The sequence below is a fragment of the Dermochelys coriacea genome, chromosome 15 (assembly GCF_009764565.3).
Source record: "Dermochelys coriacea isolate rDerCor1 chromosome 15, rDerCor1.pri.v4, whole genome shotgun sequence".
Lineage (NCBI taxonomy): Eukaryota > Metazoa > Chordata > Testudines > Dermochelyidae > Dermochelys > Dermochelys coriacea.
In genome coordinates, this window is record NC_050082.1 from 178,294 (window position 1) to 192,742 (window position 14,449).

A 14,449-nucleotide genomic window follows, 5' to 3' on the forward strand; every position below is an offset into this window, starting at 1 on the left:
GCCTCCTGATTCATACTGAGAAAGTAGGGCAATCAGCTAGTTATCTTGGGTGCCTGTACATGAATGCAAGAAGCCTGGGAAACAAAAGGGAAGAATTGGAAGTCAAAGAACTAAGATGTGATTGGAATAACAGAGACTCAGTGGGGTAACTCACGTGACTGGAGAACTGTCATGGATGACTGTTCAGGAAGGACATTCAGGGGAGAAAAGGTGGAGGAGTTGCACTGTATGTAAGAGAGAAGTATCATTGCTCAGAGCTCCAGTACGAAACTGGAGAAAAGCCAGTTGAGAGTCTTCAGGTTAGGTTTAGAGGCAAGAGCAACAAAGGTGATGTCGTGGTGGGAGTCTGCTATAGACCAACAGGTCAGGAGGATGAGGTAAACAATGCTTTCTTCAGACACCTAACAGAAGTTTCCAGATCATAGGCCCTAGTTCTCATGGGGGGCTTCAATCACCCTGACATTTGTTAGAAGAGCAATACAGCAGTGCATAGACAATCGAGGAAGTTTTTGGAGAGTGTTGGGGACAAGTTTCTGGTACAAGTGCTGGAGGAACCAACTAGGGGCCATGCTCCTTTTGACCTGCTGCTCACAAACAGGGAAGAATTGGTAGGGGAAGTAGAAGTTGTGGGTGACAAGCTGGGCAGCAGTGACCATGAGATGGTTGAGTTCAGGATCCTGACAAAAGGAAGAAAGGAGAGCAGCAGAATACGGACCCTGAATTTCAGAAAAGCAGACTTGGACTCCCTCAGGGAACTGATGGGCAGGATCCCCTGGGAGACTAATATGAGGGGGAAGAGCTGGCTGTATTTTAAAGAAGCCTTATTGAGGGCACAGGAACAAACCATCCCAATGTGCAGAAAGAATAGAAAATATGGCAGGCGACCAGCTTGGCTTAACAGAGAAATCTCTGGTGAGCTTAAACACAAAAAAAAGGCTTACAAGAAATGGAAACTTGGACAAATGAGTAGGGAGGAGTATAAAAGTATTGCTTGAGCATGCAGAGGTGTATCAGGAAGGCCAAAGCACAACTGGAATTGCAGCTAGCAAGGGATGTGAAGGGTAACAAGAAGGGTTCCTACAGGTATGTTAGCAACAAGAAGAAGGTCAGGGAAAGTGTGGGACCCTTACTGAATGGGGGAAGCAACCTAGTGACAGATGATGTGGAAAAAGCTGAAGTACTCAGTGCTTTTTTTTGCCTTGATCTTCACAGACAAGGTCAGCTCCCAGACTGCTGCACTGGGCAGCACAGTATGGGGAGGAGGTGAGCAACCCTCAGTGGTGAAAAAACAGGTTAAGGACTATTTAGAAAAGCTGAACATGCACAAGTCCATAGGGCCAGATGCAATGCATTTGAGGGTGCTGAGGGAGTTGGTGGATGTGATTGCAGAGCCATTGGCCATTATCCTTGAAAACTCGTAGTGATTGGGGGAGGTCCCAGACGATTGGAAAAAGGCAAATATAGTGCCCATCTTTTAAAAAGGGAAGAATGAGAACCCAGGGAACTACAGCCTCACCTCAGTACCTGGAAAAATCATGGACCAGGTCCTCAAGGAATCCATTTTGAAGCACTTGGAGGAGAGGAAGGTGATCAGGAACAGTCAACATGGAATCACCAAGGGCAAGTCATGCCTGACCAGCCTGATTGCCTTCTATGATGAGATAACTGGCTCTGTGGATATGGGGAAAGCAGTGGATGTGATATATCTTGACTTCAGCAAAGCTTTTGATATGGTCTCCCACAGTATTCTTGCCAGCAAGTTAAAAAAGTATGGATTAGATGAATGGACTATAAAATGCATAGAAAGCTGGCTAGATCGTTGGGCTCAATGGGCAGTGATCAATGGCTCCATGTCTAGTTGGCAGCCAGTATCAAGCAGAATGCCCAGGGGTCATTCCTGGGGCCAGTTTTGTTCAACATCTTCATTGGTGATCTGGATGATGGGATGGATTGCACTCTCAGCAAGTTCACGGATGACACTAAGATGTGGGGAAAGGTAGATATGCTGTAGGGTAGGGATAGGGTCCAGAGTGACCTAGACAAATTGGAGGATTGGGCCAAAAGAAATCTGATGAAGTTCAACAAGGACAAGTGCAGAGTCCTGCACTTAGGAAGGAAGAATCCCATGCACTGCTACAGGCTGAGGAACAACTGGCTAAGCGGCAGTTCTGCAGAAAAGGACCTGGGGATTACAGTGGATGAGAAACTGGATATGAGTTAACAATGTGCCCTTGTTGCCAAGAAGGCTAATTGTATATTGGGCTGCATTAGTAGGAGCATTGCCAGCAGATCAAGGGAAGTGATTATTCCCCTCTATTCGGCATTGATGAGGCCACACCTGGAGTATTGTGTCCAGTTTTGGGCCCCCCACTACAGAAGGGATGTGGACAAATTGGAGAGTTCCACGGAGGACAACAAAAATGATTAGGGGGCTGGGGCACATGACTTATGAGGACAGGCTGAGGTAACTGGGCTTATTTAGTTTGCAGAAGAGAAGAGTGAGGGCGGATTTGATAGCAGCCTTCAGCTACCTGAAGGGGAGTTCCAAAGAGGATGGAGCTAGGCTGTTCTCAGTGGTGGCAGATGACGGAACAAGGAGCAATAGTCTCAAGTTGCAGTGGGGGAGGTTTAGGTTGGATATTAGGAAACACTATTTCACTAGGAGGGTGGTGAAGCACTGGAATGGGTTACCTAGGGAGGTGATGGAATTTCCATCCTTGGAGGTTTTTAAGACCCAGCTTGACAAAGCCCTGGCTGGGATGATTTAGTTTGGGTTGGTCCTGCTTTGAGCAGGGGGTTGGACTAGATGACCTCCTGAGGTCTCTTCCAACCCTAATCTTCTATGATTCTATGAGTTATATCTTGAGTGTTAGTCCTAGCTTGAGTCCTGTCCAAACACAAAACCCTTCCCTCAAGCGTGTTGGTATTTTTAACTGGAGTTGGTTGCCTAAGAGGTATAGGAGTATAGATTACAGCTTGAGTGAGCACAACTCCTCAGCTGCTAAAGTGACCACTGTGTCGTGTGGACACAGGCTAGCTCCACTTGAGTGCGGCTAGTCCTCCACTGCCCTCCCAAATTCTCCCCAAATGCTCAGAAGGACAGACAACTTCTCCCACAATTCACTGGGAAAGAGTTCATAGAACTAAGGACCAGGGGGTGTGCCTGCAGCAATCTTAGCACCACTCCCGTGAGTGCAGCACCAGTATGGGTGTCGCAGCTCGAGTATTTATCGCAGTGTGGCTACTGTCACTTGAGCAAGGCCAGCTTGAGAGAGGTGTAACTACAGCACAGATAACTCAAGATAACTCGGCAAGGATGACGCCCCAATCGCCTCAGCCAGCGGTCAATTGGTGCCCTTGAGTTGAAGCCTGTGACACAAATTCTGCACTGAATCCCATCCCATTTCACCCATAAAAGTGTATGCGATTGCACAGTGGCAGATTTGGGCCCTCCATGGCCCTATCTGCATTAGGCAGCCTTTCACAGATATGTCCTACTGTTGCTAACGCCCAGCAGGAACCACCCCCAGTGCAACCGCCAACAGCATGACCACTGATTGAGTTGTGCCCACTGGGAATTACAGGGCTAAAAACCTAGTGTAGATGCTGCTTTCGATGTGAGGCTGTTTGTGGGTCTGTCAGTTAGGAAAACCATCTTGTTACTTATAAACTGAGCTCATTTGATCTGGAGTCTTTAGGAGACAATAAATATGGAGCTCCAGTGCCATGGTTACAGAGACAAAGTATAAATGCAGCTTTATTTCATGCTCAGCACTAGCTATTGTACTGGGTGTCTCTGTAGTGGCCAAGTTTGGTAACCTCTTGTACAGGAAGTTCCCTCCCCAGCTGAAATACTGCCACTATCTGTAAAGGGTTGTGGTGCCAAGTGGATAGCACACTGGACTGGATCTCAGGAGACCTGGGTTCTATTTGCAGCCATGGCCTGCTGGGCAAGACATGTGCCTCATTTTCTCCATCTGTAAAAGTGAGTTGTTGATACTGATCTCCTTTGGAAAGTGCTTTGAGATCTATGATAAAAAGTGGTTTTTAAGAGCTAGGTATTATTATTATCATTTTCCTATTATGTATTTGCTCTGACACCTCAGGGAATTACAGACCAGTCACCTTAACAGATAATGGAGCAAATAATCAAACAATCAATCTGTAAGCATCTAGAAGAAAATAAAATAAGTACCAATCAACATGGATTTGTCAAGAACAAATTATGTCAAACTAAGGTAATAGCTTTCTTTGGCAGGGTAACAAGCCTTCTGGATGGGGGAAGTAGTAGATGTGGTATATCTTGATTTTTAGTAAGGCTTTTGAAACTATCCCACATGACCTTCTCATAAACAAACCAGAAAAATACAGCCCACATGAACCTACCATGAGCTGCATGCCCAAGTGGCTGGAGAAGCACACTCAGAGTTATCGGTGGTTCACAAGCAAGCTAGAAGGGTGTAGAGAGTGGGTTGCCACAGGGATTTGTCCTGGGGATGGTTCTATTCAATATCTTCATAAGTGATTTGGATATTGGTGTACAATGTACACTTATAAAGTTTGCAGATGATACCAAGCTGGGAGGAGTTGCAAATGCTTTGAAGGACAGGATTAGCTTTCAAAATGATCCTGACAAACTAGATAAATGGTCTGAAATAAATAGGATGAAATTCACAAAGGACAAATGCAAAGTTCTATGCTTAGGAAGGAACAATCAATTGCACACATACAAGAAGGGAAATGACTGCTTAGGAAGGAGCACTGCAGAAAAGGATCTAGGGGGTTATAGCGGATCACAAATTAAACATGAGTCAACAGTGTAATGCTGTTGCAAAAAAAGCTAACGTCATTCTGGGATATATTATCAGGTATAAGCAAGACTTAAGAAGTTATTCTTCCACTCTATTCAGCATTGAGAAGTCCTCAGCAGGAGTGCTGTGTCCAGTTCTGGGCACCGTGCTTTGAGAAAGATGTGGACAAATTAGAGAAAATTCAGAGGAGAGCAACAAAAAAGGTCTAGAGAACAGGACTTACAAAGAAAGATTGAAAAAAATTGGGTTTGTTTAGTCTGGAGAAGAGAAGACTGAGAGTGGACATAACAGTCTTCAACTACATATACAAATATTATAAAGAGGAGGATGATCAATTGTTCTCCTTAACCTCTGAGGATAGGACAAGAAGCAACGGGCTTAAATTGCCACAAGGACTGTTTAGGTTTGACATTAGGAAAAGCTTCCTGACAGTCAGGGTAGTTAAGCACTGGAACAAATTGCCTAGGGAGGCTGTGGAATCTCCATTGTTGGAGGTTTTTAAGACCAGGTTAGACAAACACCTGTCAGGATGGTCTAGATCAGTGGTTCTCAAACTTTTTCGGTTCAGGGCCCATTTGTAAATTTCAGTGTCCTGTCATGACCCAGTAAATTGCTTTAGTACAAATAATATCTGGCTTACTGATTACACATGAATGCAATAAGTACTAAGTACATGGTACCACAGCACTGGCTCTTGTCCCCCCAGAGCGGGCTTGGATCTGAGATTGCAACACTGCTCAGGTTTGCCTTGGCTGGGCCAAAGTTGTGTAAGTGGCATTGCAACCTGAGATATAGGATCACAGCACCACTCACTCAGATCTGGTCCAGACAGTACCCCCATTGTCAAGACAGAGGGGCTGGTGGGCCAAATCTGAGCAGTGCTTCTACCCATGCAACACCCAGAGCAGGAAGCCAAGCCCAGCTAGCTCCATAGGACTGAAGTCCCAAGAGTCACTGCTGTACAGTGAGCATGGGCTGGCTTTGCAACATACCCACTTCCCATAGGCCCCCCATGAGACCCTTTGTCACATTCTGGTGACCCACAGGGTGAGAAGCCCTGGTCTAGATAATACATAGTCCTGCCTCAGCGCAGGGGACTGGACTAACTGACCTCTCAAGGTCCTTTCAGCCCTACATGTCTCTCATTCTATGTGTAGGACCCTAGACTGGCAGAGGCGTCTTTCAGCTCAAGTCTATGATAAAGGCCCGTGTGAGATACTTCAGAAGGTATAAATCCCCCACACTGGACATCTATAGTCTATCCTGCCCATGGGAGTTGTTGGTTCCTGACTCCAGTAGCTAGTGGTTGGCTCTTGCTCTGAAGCATGAAAGTTGATTTCTATTCTACGTTTTTATCCTAGCTAAAATAGCTGTGGCTGTTCTTATTCTTATATATGTCTATTATTCCCTTATTGTGGTATATTGGTTTACAGGAGGGTGGGACTGTCCTTTTACTCTGGTTTGAAGGGATAAGCCAATCCCTTTGTTTGCATTTAATGTTAAAGCCCCATTCTTACTTTCCAGCTGTTGTGAGAGTTTCCCAGGCAGGGCCATGTGTGCTTGTGCAGACGGATTGATGCCAGGTGTCAGGGTAAGTCCTTCCCAGGTTCAACTGATTGCAGTATTTCTTCTCCCCTTGTGCAAGGGTGGGTGTGGGGCATGAGACGGTGGCAAATCCACATGGTGCTACACCAGGACAGTCCCATTACAAAGAGACTCACGCCGGAATCAGGTGATGCCCAACAGACCCCAGTCAGGCCTCTGTCTTTGGATGTACCAAGCTGTAAATCAGGGGTCAGACTGGGAGGAAAAAATTGTGGTATTTTCCTAAGCTCAACCCACAAAATAAGTTCCACCTTCTGTGAGTCACCACAATGACACTCTGCTCACAGCAGATTGTGCAGATGTTCAGAACATAAATGTGCCTAGTCTCTAGAGGCATCTGGCCTCCTGCAGCTCAGTTCCCCCTCCCTGGGGACCGGATATGCCTTGGGTTTGTCTCCTTCTTGATTGGGGGAAAAAATAAGTGGTGGCATCTCCCACTCACTTGTGGCACCAAAATGAGACGTCACTCACAATAACTTGTGCAGCTCCATGACCATCCCTTTCCTTCCTCACTTGAGCAATGAAATATCATCACCAGGCATGTGACTAAACCCCTCAATGGGACGAATGGGGTAGTTCACATCTCTCAGAACTATTATCTCAGGCTCTCTGCATACTCAGGTAGACTTCTTAGGGCCAGTTGAGATTTGTGAGGTTTTCATAGCGACCGTAATAGCCAGAGACTTGCTTTGTTTTGTAATTGAAAGCTGAGGTTCCGATACAGTATATAGATGCATACTGGCTGTTTCCTATCCTTGGTTTCAGTTAGTTAGAAAGGTAACTACATCTCTAAGAGGTTAGAATCCCTTTGATAACAGGTATCAGAGTATATGGGGTGGGAGAGTTGTGCTATATACCAGATGACTAGGGCCCTACCAAATTTACGGCCATGAAAAACACATCACGGACTGTGAAATCTGGTCTTTTGTGTGCTTTTGCTCTATGCTATACAGATTTCACGAGGGAGACCAGCGTTTCTCAAATTGGGGGTCTTGATCCAAAAGGGAGTTGCAGGGGGGTCACAAGGTTATTTTATGGGGGATGAGGTATTGCCACCCTTACTTCTGCACTGCCTTCAGGGCTGGGTGGCCAGAGAGCATCAGCTGCTGACTGAGGGCCCAGCTCTGCAGGCAGCAGTGCAGAAGGAAGGGTGGCAATCCCATACCACGCCATCCTTACTTCTGCACTGCTGCTGGTGGTGGCTCTGCCTTCAGAGCTGGGCTCCCGGCCAGCAGCCACTGCTCTCCAGCTGCCCAACTCTGAAGGCAGCACTGCCGCCTGCAGCAGTAAGCTTAGCAGTACAGCACCACCTCCTACAATAACCTTGCGACCCTCCCTTCAACTCCTTTTTGTGTCAGGACCCCTACAATTGCAACACAGTGAAATTTCAGATTTAAATAGCTAAAATCATGAAATGTATGATGTTTCAAATCCTATGACTGTGAAATTGAACAAAATGGACCACGAATTTGGTAGGGCCCTACAGATGAGTCAACGGGTTCTCGTATATTAATTAATTCAATATCAACATAGCCTGACTATTTATTTCTATCAGTGTGCCTCAGTGACTGGCAATGAGATTGACAATAAATCATTTGCTCAAATCCAGCCCAGGTTGGTATTGATTACAATGTGTCATTGTCTGATGGCTCCATAGTGGCCTGTGTGAAGTGCATTTAGTGGTCTCACCACTCACCAGACCCTAGTAAGGCCAGATCTACTCTTTAGAAATGTGGCTGGCATAGCTGGAGCAGTCACGGGGGTGAGTCTGAGCTGACATAGCGACCATAGGAAAAGCTCTGGTGTAGCTGTTATACTGGTATAAAAGTGCTTGTGCCTATTAGGCTTAGTTTGTCACCCTGAACCAGATGAAACTGTCCTAGCCTGAGTGCTATTATACTGGCATATCTATGTCCACACTGGGGTGGGCAGTTCATCTGTAACTATGCTGACAAAGCAGCACAACCTTTCAGTGTAAATAAGGTCAAAGACAAGTATCGACAGGCTGCTTGGCATGTGTTGGCGCCTTTGCCAGAAGTCTCAGCAGAGAGGTCAAGGCTCTTCCCAGGAGCAGGGGAGCTGATGCCTTGGTGAATTGCCCTCCCCCCACAGAAAGCTTTAACACCTGTCCCCCCTCCCCCCCCCCGTGATTACGCACTTTTAATCTGCAGTGTCAGGAGAATGGACAGACCTGGCCACTCAACCTGGGCTGTATCTGTGCAGCACGACCAGGGCGCTCTCCTTGGGGCACTGAGCAGTGAAATGTGATTTTTCCCTGTTACCCAGTCTCCTGTGCAGTGCTGCCAGCCTCTCCCAGCAGCTCCCCCAGAGTGGGGCTGTACCGGCAGGTGACACAATGTCCAGAACCTAGGGCTCTCCGTGAGCACCTCATTCTTTCTGACCCTTCCAACACAGAGCCCTGCCCTGGCTGCCCTTGTTCGACTGAGCGGACAGAAGCAGCACTGCTTCTACACCGGCCAGCATGGATCAGGACAAAGATCCCCTGCCGCAGCATGGGCACTTTCAAAGTTCCTGTCCTGGCTACAGCTGACCTGTCAGAGCTACAGCTTCCAGGGGGCTGTTTCCTCCCCAGATCCTGGAATGGGATGGGGTGAAAGGGGGTGGCAGGCCAATCTGATCAGAAATACAAAGGCAGGGCACACAAACTCGCTGCTTCTCCCGTCTTCCTGATGAATAGAGGCCCCAGAGGGCAGAGCTGAACCACTGGCATGCATCTGGAATTCTCCCCATTCCAGAGCTGGTCAAGGGGGTGGTGGGTGGGCTGCTCAGTGCCATGGAGACTTGGGCCCTTTAGGTGGTGGGAGGAGCTCGTGGCTCTCTCGGACTGCTTTGCTGAAGGCCAGAGCTTATCAGGGGCCTGTATCACAGTCCCAAAACAAGGGGCACTAAGCTAGCAGCTGGGAGCCTGATGAACTGAGGCAGTGGCTGGGAGCTAGACCGATGTAAGACCTGGCCTAATGTAAGACCCTAGACTAGCAGGGGAATCTTTTAGTTCAAGTCTCTGACAAGGGCCTGTGGAAGGTACTTCAGAAGAAGGTGTAAATCCTCCACACTGGATAGTTATAGTCTATCCTGCCCGTGGGAGACGTTGGTTCCTGACCCCAGCAGCTAGTGGTTTGCTCGTGCCATGAAGGATGAGAGTTGATTTCCCTTCCACATTTTTATCCTAACTAAAATAGCTGTGGCTTTACTGATTCTTATCAGTCTCTCATTCTCTTTGGAACCCTGCTAAGCTCATGATCTTCATGATATCCTGAGGCTGGGAAGTCCTCTGATTAGCTACGCTTTGAGTATAAAGTAAGGAAGCATGGTCCCTCAGGGTGCCGAAAGAGAGAGCCTTACTATGTCCCAGGATTCTGGTAGTCTATGGAGAAGGCAGTGCTACTAGAGATGGGGCAAACCCATACCCTGGAGCCAAACACTGGGGAAGCCTAGATCCAGATCCAAACCCGGTATGAATGACACTGTGAGATTGGTCTGAGCTGCAGAATTCAGATCTCCTTCATGGCCTATTCAGGGCATTTACCAACAGATTGTCCTGGATGCATTCAGTTGTCTGGGGCTCACGAGCCATTTGAGTTCAAGTGCCAGGTACATGCTGCTGACTGATTCTGTTCTGATCAAACCTGGAGATACCTTCGGGGGCTCACCCTGGTCAGCATGACCCCCCCCAACACAGGGGAGTTCTTCCAGACACAAGGACTGGGTTCACACTTGCAAAAATGAGAGCCATGGTTTAGGCAGTGTCTGCTGTAATGTATGTGCAGTCTCTGGACACAGTCTACACTACAGCTTCTATCATTGCTGTACTGATGGAAAATTACAGGTCCCTTTTTGCCAGTGTAAACTAATCCAAGGTGTGGTACGAGGCATAAAAGATGCCTTGTGACGCATGCAGCTTGAGGTGTGCAAGGAATACAAAAGCCATGGTCATCAGCGCACAACACAGCAGGAGGGATGGGGCAAGGACCAGAAGGTGCAGTGTGAGGTGTCAGGCATGCACGGGACTGCGCCAGCCATGCAAGATGGCAAGTGAGGGGTGCAATATGGAGAGCAAGGCACAGTGGGAGGGGATGAGAAAGGCACATGATGGCACAGGGCTCATTGCCCAGCACGGCAAATGCTGGCTTCTTCTGAGTGGGACCCCCAGAGCTGCCTGGGGCAGGGCACAACAACCCCTTGGGGAGCAGAGTGCTGCTGTGTCGTCCCCTTTAAAAGCAGCAGCCTGGCTTGCAAGCAGATGGGAGGGAGCCAGGGCTGGGGCTGGCTGAACAATGGCCCCTATTCTGTGCCTGGGGTGATGTGTTAGGCAGCCCAGGCAGATGGGAGCAGGGTTCCGCTGCTACTGCGGGTGGAAAGAGCACTCATGAGCCTCCCACTTCAGCTCCGCTTACGCTGCCTGCTGGGGACAAAGGAGCCTGTGGGCCACCTCGGTCCCCAGCTCCCCACCACGAGCTGCCAGCAAAGGGCTGGTTTGTTTCCTCTGAACAAAACACAGCTTCATGCCCCAGGCCGGGCCATACCCCTCCTCTCCACACAGGTCTGCGGGCAGCACCATGGCCAGGTCTGGGCTGGATCCAGGCATGAATAGGGGCTGTGGGAATCAGAGACAGGCCTAGCAGAGGCATCTTTCAGAGCAGCAACTGGGCTTCAGCTGGGGCATCTCTAGTGGCTGGGCCAGAACCCTCCTCCCCAGGCTAACAGTGCCAGTCTGTGAGTGGGCGGGTGGTGGATGAAGCATCCCTTACCATACAAAAGAGACAGGCCTTGATTGTAGTGACTAAAAGAGGATTCTGTACTGAGGCTACTAGACACAGACAGACCCTGTGGTCCTCTTTGGCTGTGTATCTGCCATCCTGAGCTGCGTAGTTTGACCGTACAGGGTCTTCCTACATCCTGGCCTGGCCGCAGTGGTCATGGAAGGGACTGCTGATAGTGGAAATGAGAGGTAATATGAGATGATCAGCGATGGAAGTTCAGCAGCTATATGAAGCCACCAGAGGAACTGATTAGACACTAGGGGCTGAAATGCCAGCCACACACAGGTGGCACCCAGCTCTATGTGTCCCTTCTGGCAGATGTGACCCGCTCCCTCTCCCTGTTCTCCTGATGCCTGGCTGAGACCACCCCTGGACAAAGAGCAGCTGGTGAACACGACACCCAGGTGAGACAGAGGCAATGCCGCTATGAAGAGGGAAGTGCCATGAAGATCTCTCCTCTTCCATAACTTCCCCCTCGATCGAGGGCACCTGCCCCTCGGGGATACCGGCTGCCCAAATAGCCAGGCAGCACAAACTGCCCTCCTCTGACTGTGACTAGCCAGACGATTGTGCCCTGTCCTGTCTGACACAGACCTGGCCACGGTGAGGACATTTGGGACCTCCCAGCTCCATTAGTGCAGCTCAGCTGCCAAGATGGAGCTGCACACCCTGGGTATACGCCAACTGGTGCCATGCACAGCAGCCTGTCCGCTTAGCAGCACGCCTGTGCACTGAGTACATCACCCCAGTGCTGCACTCCATTGAACAGAGACCAGTACAGGACCCTGCTGTCTCAGCCCTCCAAGGAACAGGCCCTGCTGCCTGAGAGATGCCTCTCCCTCCGCGAGCACAATGTCCCATGACAACTATGTTCCTCCAGGGCCCAATGCTGTCTCCAATGGGGGAGTTTCGTGAGTACAGGAGTCAGAACTCTCATGGGAGCAGGGCTTAGACTGTGGAACTCCCTGCCACATGAGAGACGAGACCACAGGCCTCAGAGGGATCAGAACTCAATGCAAAATTCATCTCTTCAGCTTAGTTTCCCCTCAAGAGCTCTCCACACACAGGCTTTGTCTTCACTGCCAAAGAATATGTGTTTTTACACTGAAAATGGATGCAGGAGGCTAGGCGAGGTCAACCATGGGCAGCAGAATATTGTTGACCCATGGTAGATCTCCACTAGAACTTGACAGTGGGCTGGCTAATGTGCGGTCATGACCGCCCCCCCCATAAAAAAATCCATCTGATTTGCAGAGAAGACAATAGCCACAGGCAAGATAACCCTTGGCCAACTTCACCCACTTAAACACACCAGAAAAAATAATGCCATGGCCTTTCAATGAAGAGAGGGCAAGAGAGTTTGTGTGATTGTAATTGGAATTTAATAACTTGGCAGGGACTCAGCTGCTCCCTGATGATGCCCATAAAAGTCTATAAATAAATAAAGAGATAAGTGGTGGCAATCAGCGATTCAGTGAGAGAAAGGCTGGCTGGGGAATCAGTGAGACCGGGACAGTGATGAGTGTGCAGGGACTGAGCAGGCCAGGCGTGGGCTGTGAGATGTCAGCCTCTGGCTTGGAATCGGGGTAGGGCTGAGCAGAGACAGACTCGGCCTTGGACAAGATCTTTGAGACAAGCCTTGGCCACAGAGTTCAGATCCAGATCACAGCTCCCTGCAAGGTCAAAGCAGCAAGGTTGCCCCACCCAACCCCCCTTTTCAAAGCCCCCTGTGGAGTGGAGCTAAGCCTCTGGGAAAAGGCTGGTCCCTCCCAGTCTGCGAAGCAGTGTGCTGGAGGAGGTGCTTGGAGCAGTGCCAGCCACCTGCGGTTTCCAGCTGGCATGCTGAGCCAGCTCCAAAGGTCACTGGAGTCTATGGAAAGATTCCCACTGATTTCAATTGGCTTCCAACCAGGCCCACTGTGAGCAACCTCCTGAGCAGTATGAAGCCATTTCCCAGCCCCAGCACACGGGAGACCATTCCTGGCCAACGAGCAGCCACAGTGGGGCTTGCTGTCTGCCTCTCCCCCAGCCCTGGTGGGTGGAACAGGCCCTGCTGTATTGAACCTCTTACTGTGTGTTTACTGAGTAATCTCAGCCAATCTTGAAACCCCAACCCTGCTAGCAGCTGCCAGGTGAGCCAAGACCCCGTCCGCTTCCCAGCCTGCCAAGCCTGCCTCCTGGGTTACGGGTAGGGCCCTCTCCACTAGCCACCAATGGAAACCTGTCCTGTGGTCAAGTGGGACCTGGCCCCAAAAGCCAGTGGCTCCACAAGTGAACACCAGTGCCTGCCACAAGCTCCCAGCCCTGGCTGTTTTATTTGCATGCTCTGGGCCCTGGGCTCCTGCCGTGGTTGGTAAGGCTGGATTTTTCTGTGCCTAGCAGGAGAAATGGGGAAGGAGTGCATGGTCTTCAGTGACAATGTCTTTGTTGATGTCAATGCTGCAGATGGATACAAACGGTTCTATTGTTCTCAGCCCCAGAAGGGAGGGCTGTGAATGAGCTCTCTGTGTGGCTTGAAGTGGGAGGAGGGACGAGCCAGGGAGCCAGCTAGGGTGGTGGTGAGAGTTCACTCTCAGGACAGTCTCCCACCAGGAGATGGTGAGAGGGTCCAGCCCCAGCTCCACACCTAGGAGGAGAGACTGAGACCCTGGAGATAGCTGGCACCGTTGGAAAGAAACTGCCTGCTCCAGAGTCCCAAGCTGATGGCATGGCCCTGGCACTGTAGAGATGGCAAAGGGAAGGTGGCCATGACTTCTAGGGAGGGGTGAGCTGCCTTGTAAGAGCTGGCACTGGGATAGCTGCCCAGGAGATTCCATGTCGAAGCAGCATCCCAACGCCCTTTGTGTGCAGTCTGGTCCAACTGAGCCCTGGAAGAAAAGGGAAGTTTGCAGAGAGGAGCTTAAGCGAAAGAAAAGGTGAGGTTCACAGGGGTTTTTTTTACCACATATCTACTGCAATGGGGAGTGTGTGTGTGAGAGAGAGAGAGAGAGAGAGCATGCATGCAGGGGGAGTGTGTGTGTGAGAGAGAGCATGTGGGGGAGTGTGTGTTGGGTGTGTGAGAGAGAGAGAGACTGTGCATAGGGGATTGTGTGTGGTGAAAGAATGGAAAGCAGTGAGGGGGTGATAGAGTGTTTGCCTATAGTGGGGAAGGGAAAGCATATAGTTAGAGCACTGGGTGGTTACGTGTAGTGAGGTAGAAGAGTCTGTGAGTGCTAGGACAGTGTGTTTGTAAAGAGTCTGGCTGTCACTGAC

At 49.6% G+C, this 14,449-nt stretch overlaps 1 protein-coding gene across 3 annotated transcripts in view; it reads left to right on the forward strand.

The window, feature by feature from the left end:
- Window positions 1-13,434: 13,434 nt before the first annotated feature.
- Window positions 13,435-14,449, forward strand: part of GAL3ST1 (galactose-3-O-sulfotransferase 1) — a 35,681-nt gene continuing 34,666 nt past the window's right edge. The window contains exon 1 of one of the 3 annotated variants that reach the window (XM_043498139.1): window positions 13,435-14,112. In XM_043498139.1, coding sequence (XP_043354074.1) covers window positions 14,012-14,112 — 101 coding nt within the window. In that variant the 5' untranslated portion in view covers window positions 13,435-14,011. The remainder of the gene's footprint in view (window positions 14,113-14,449) is intronic. The other 2 variants (XM_043498138.1, XM_038372680.2) reach the window with 2 other exon arrangements.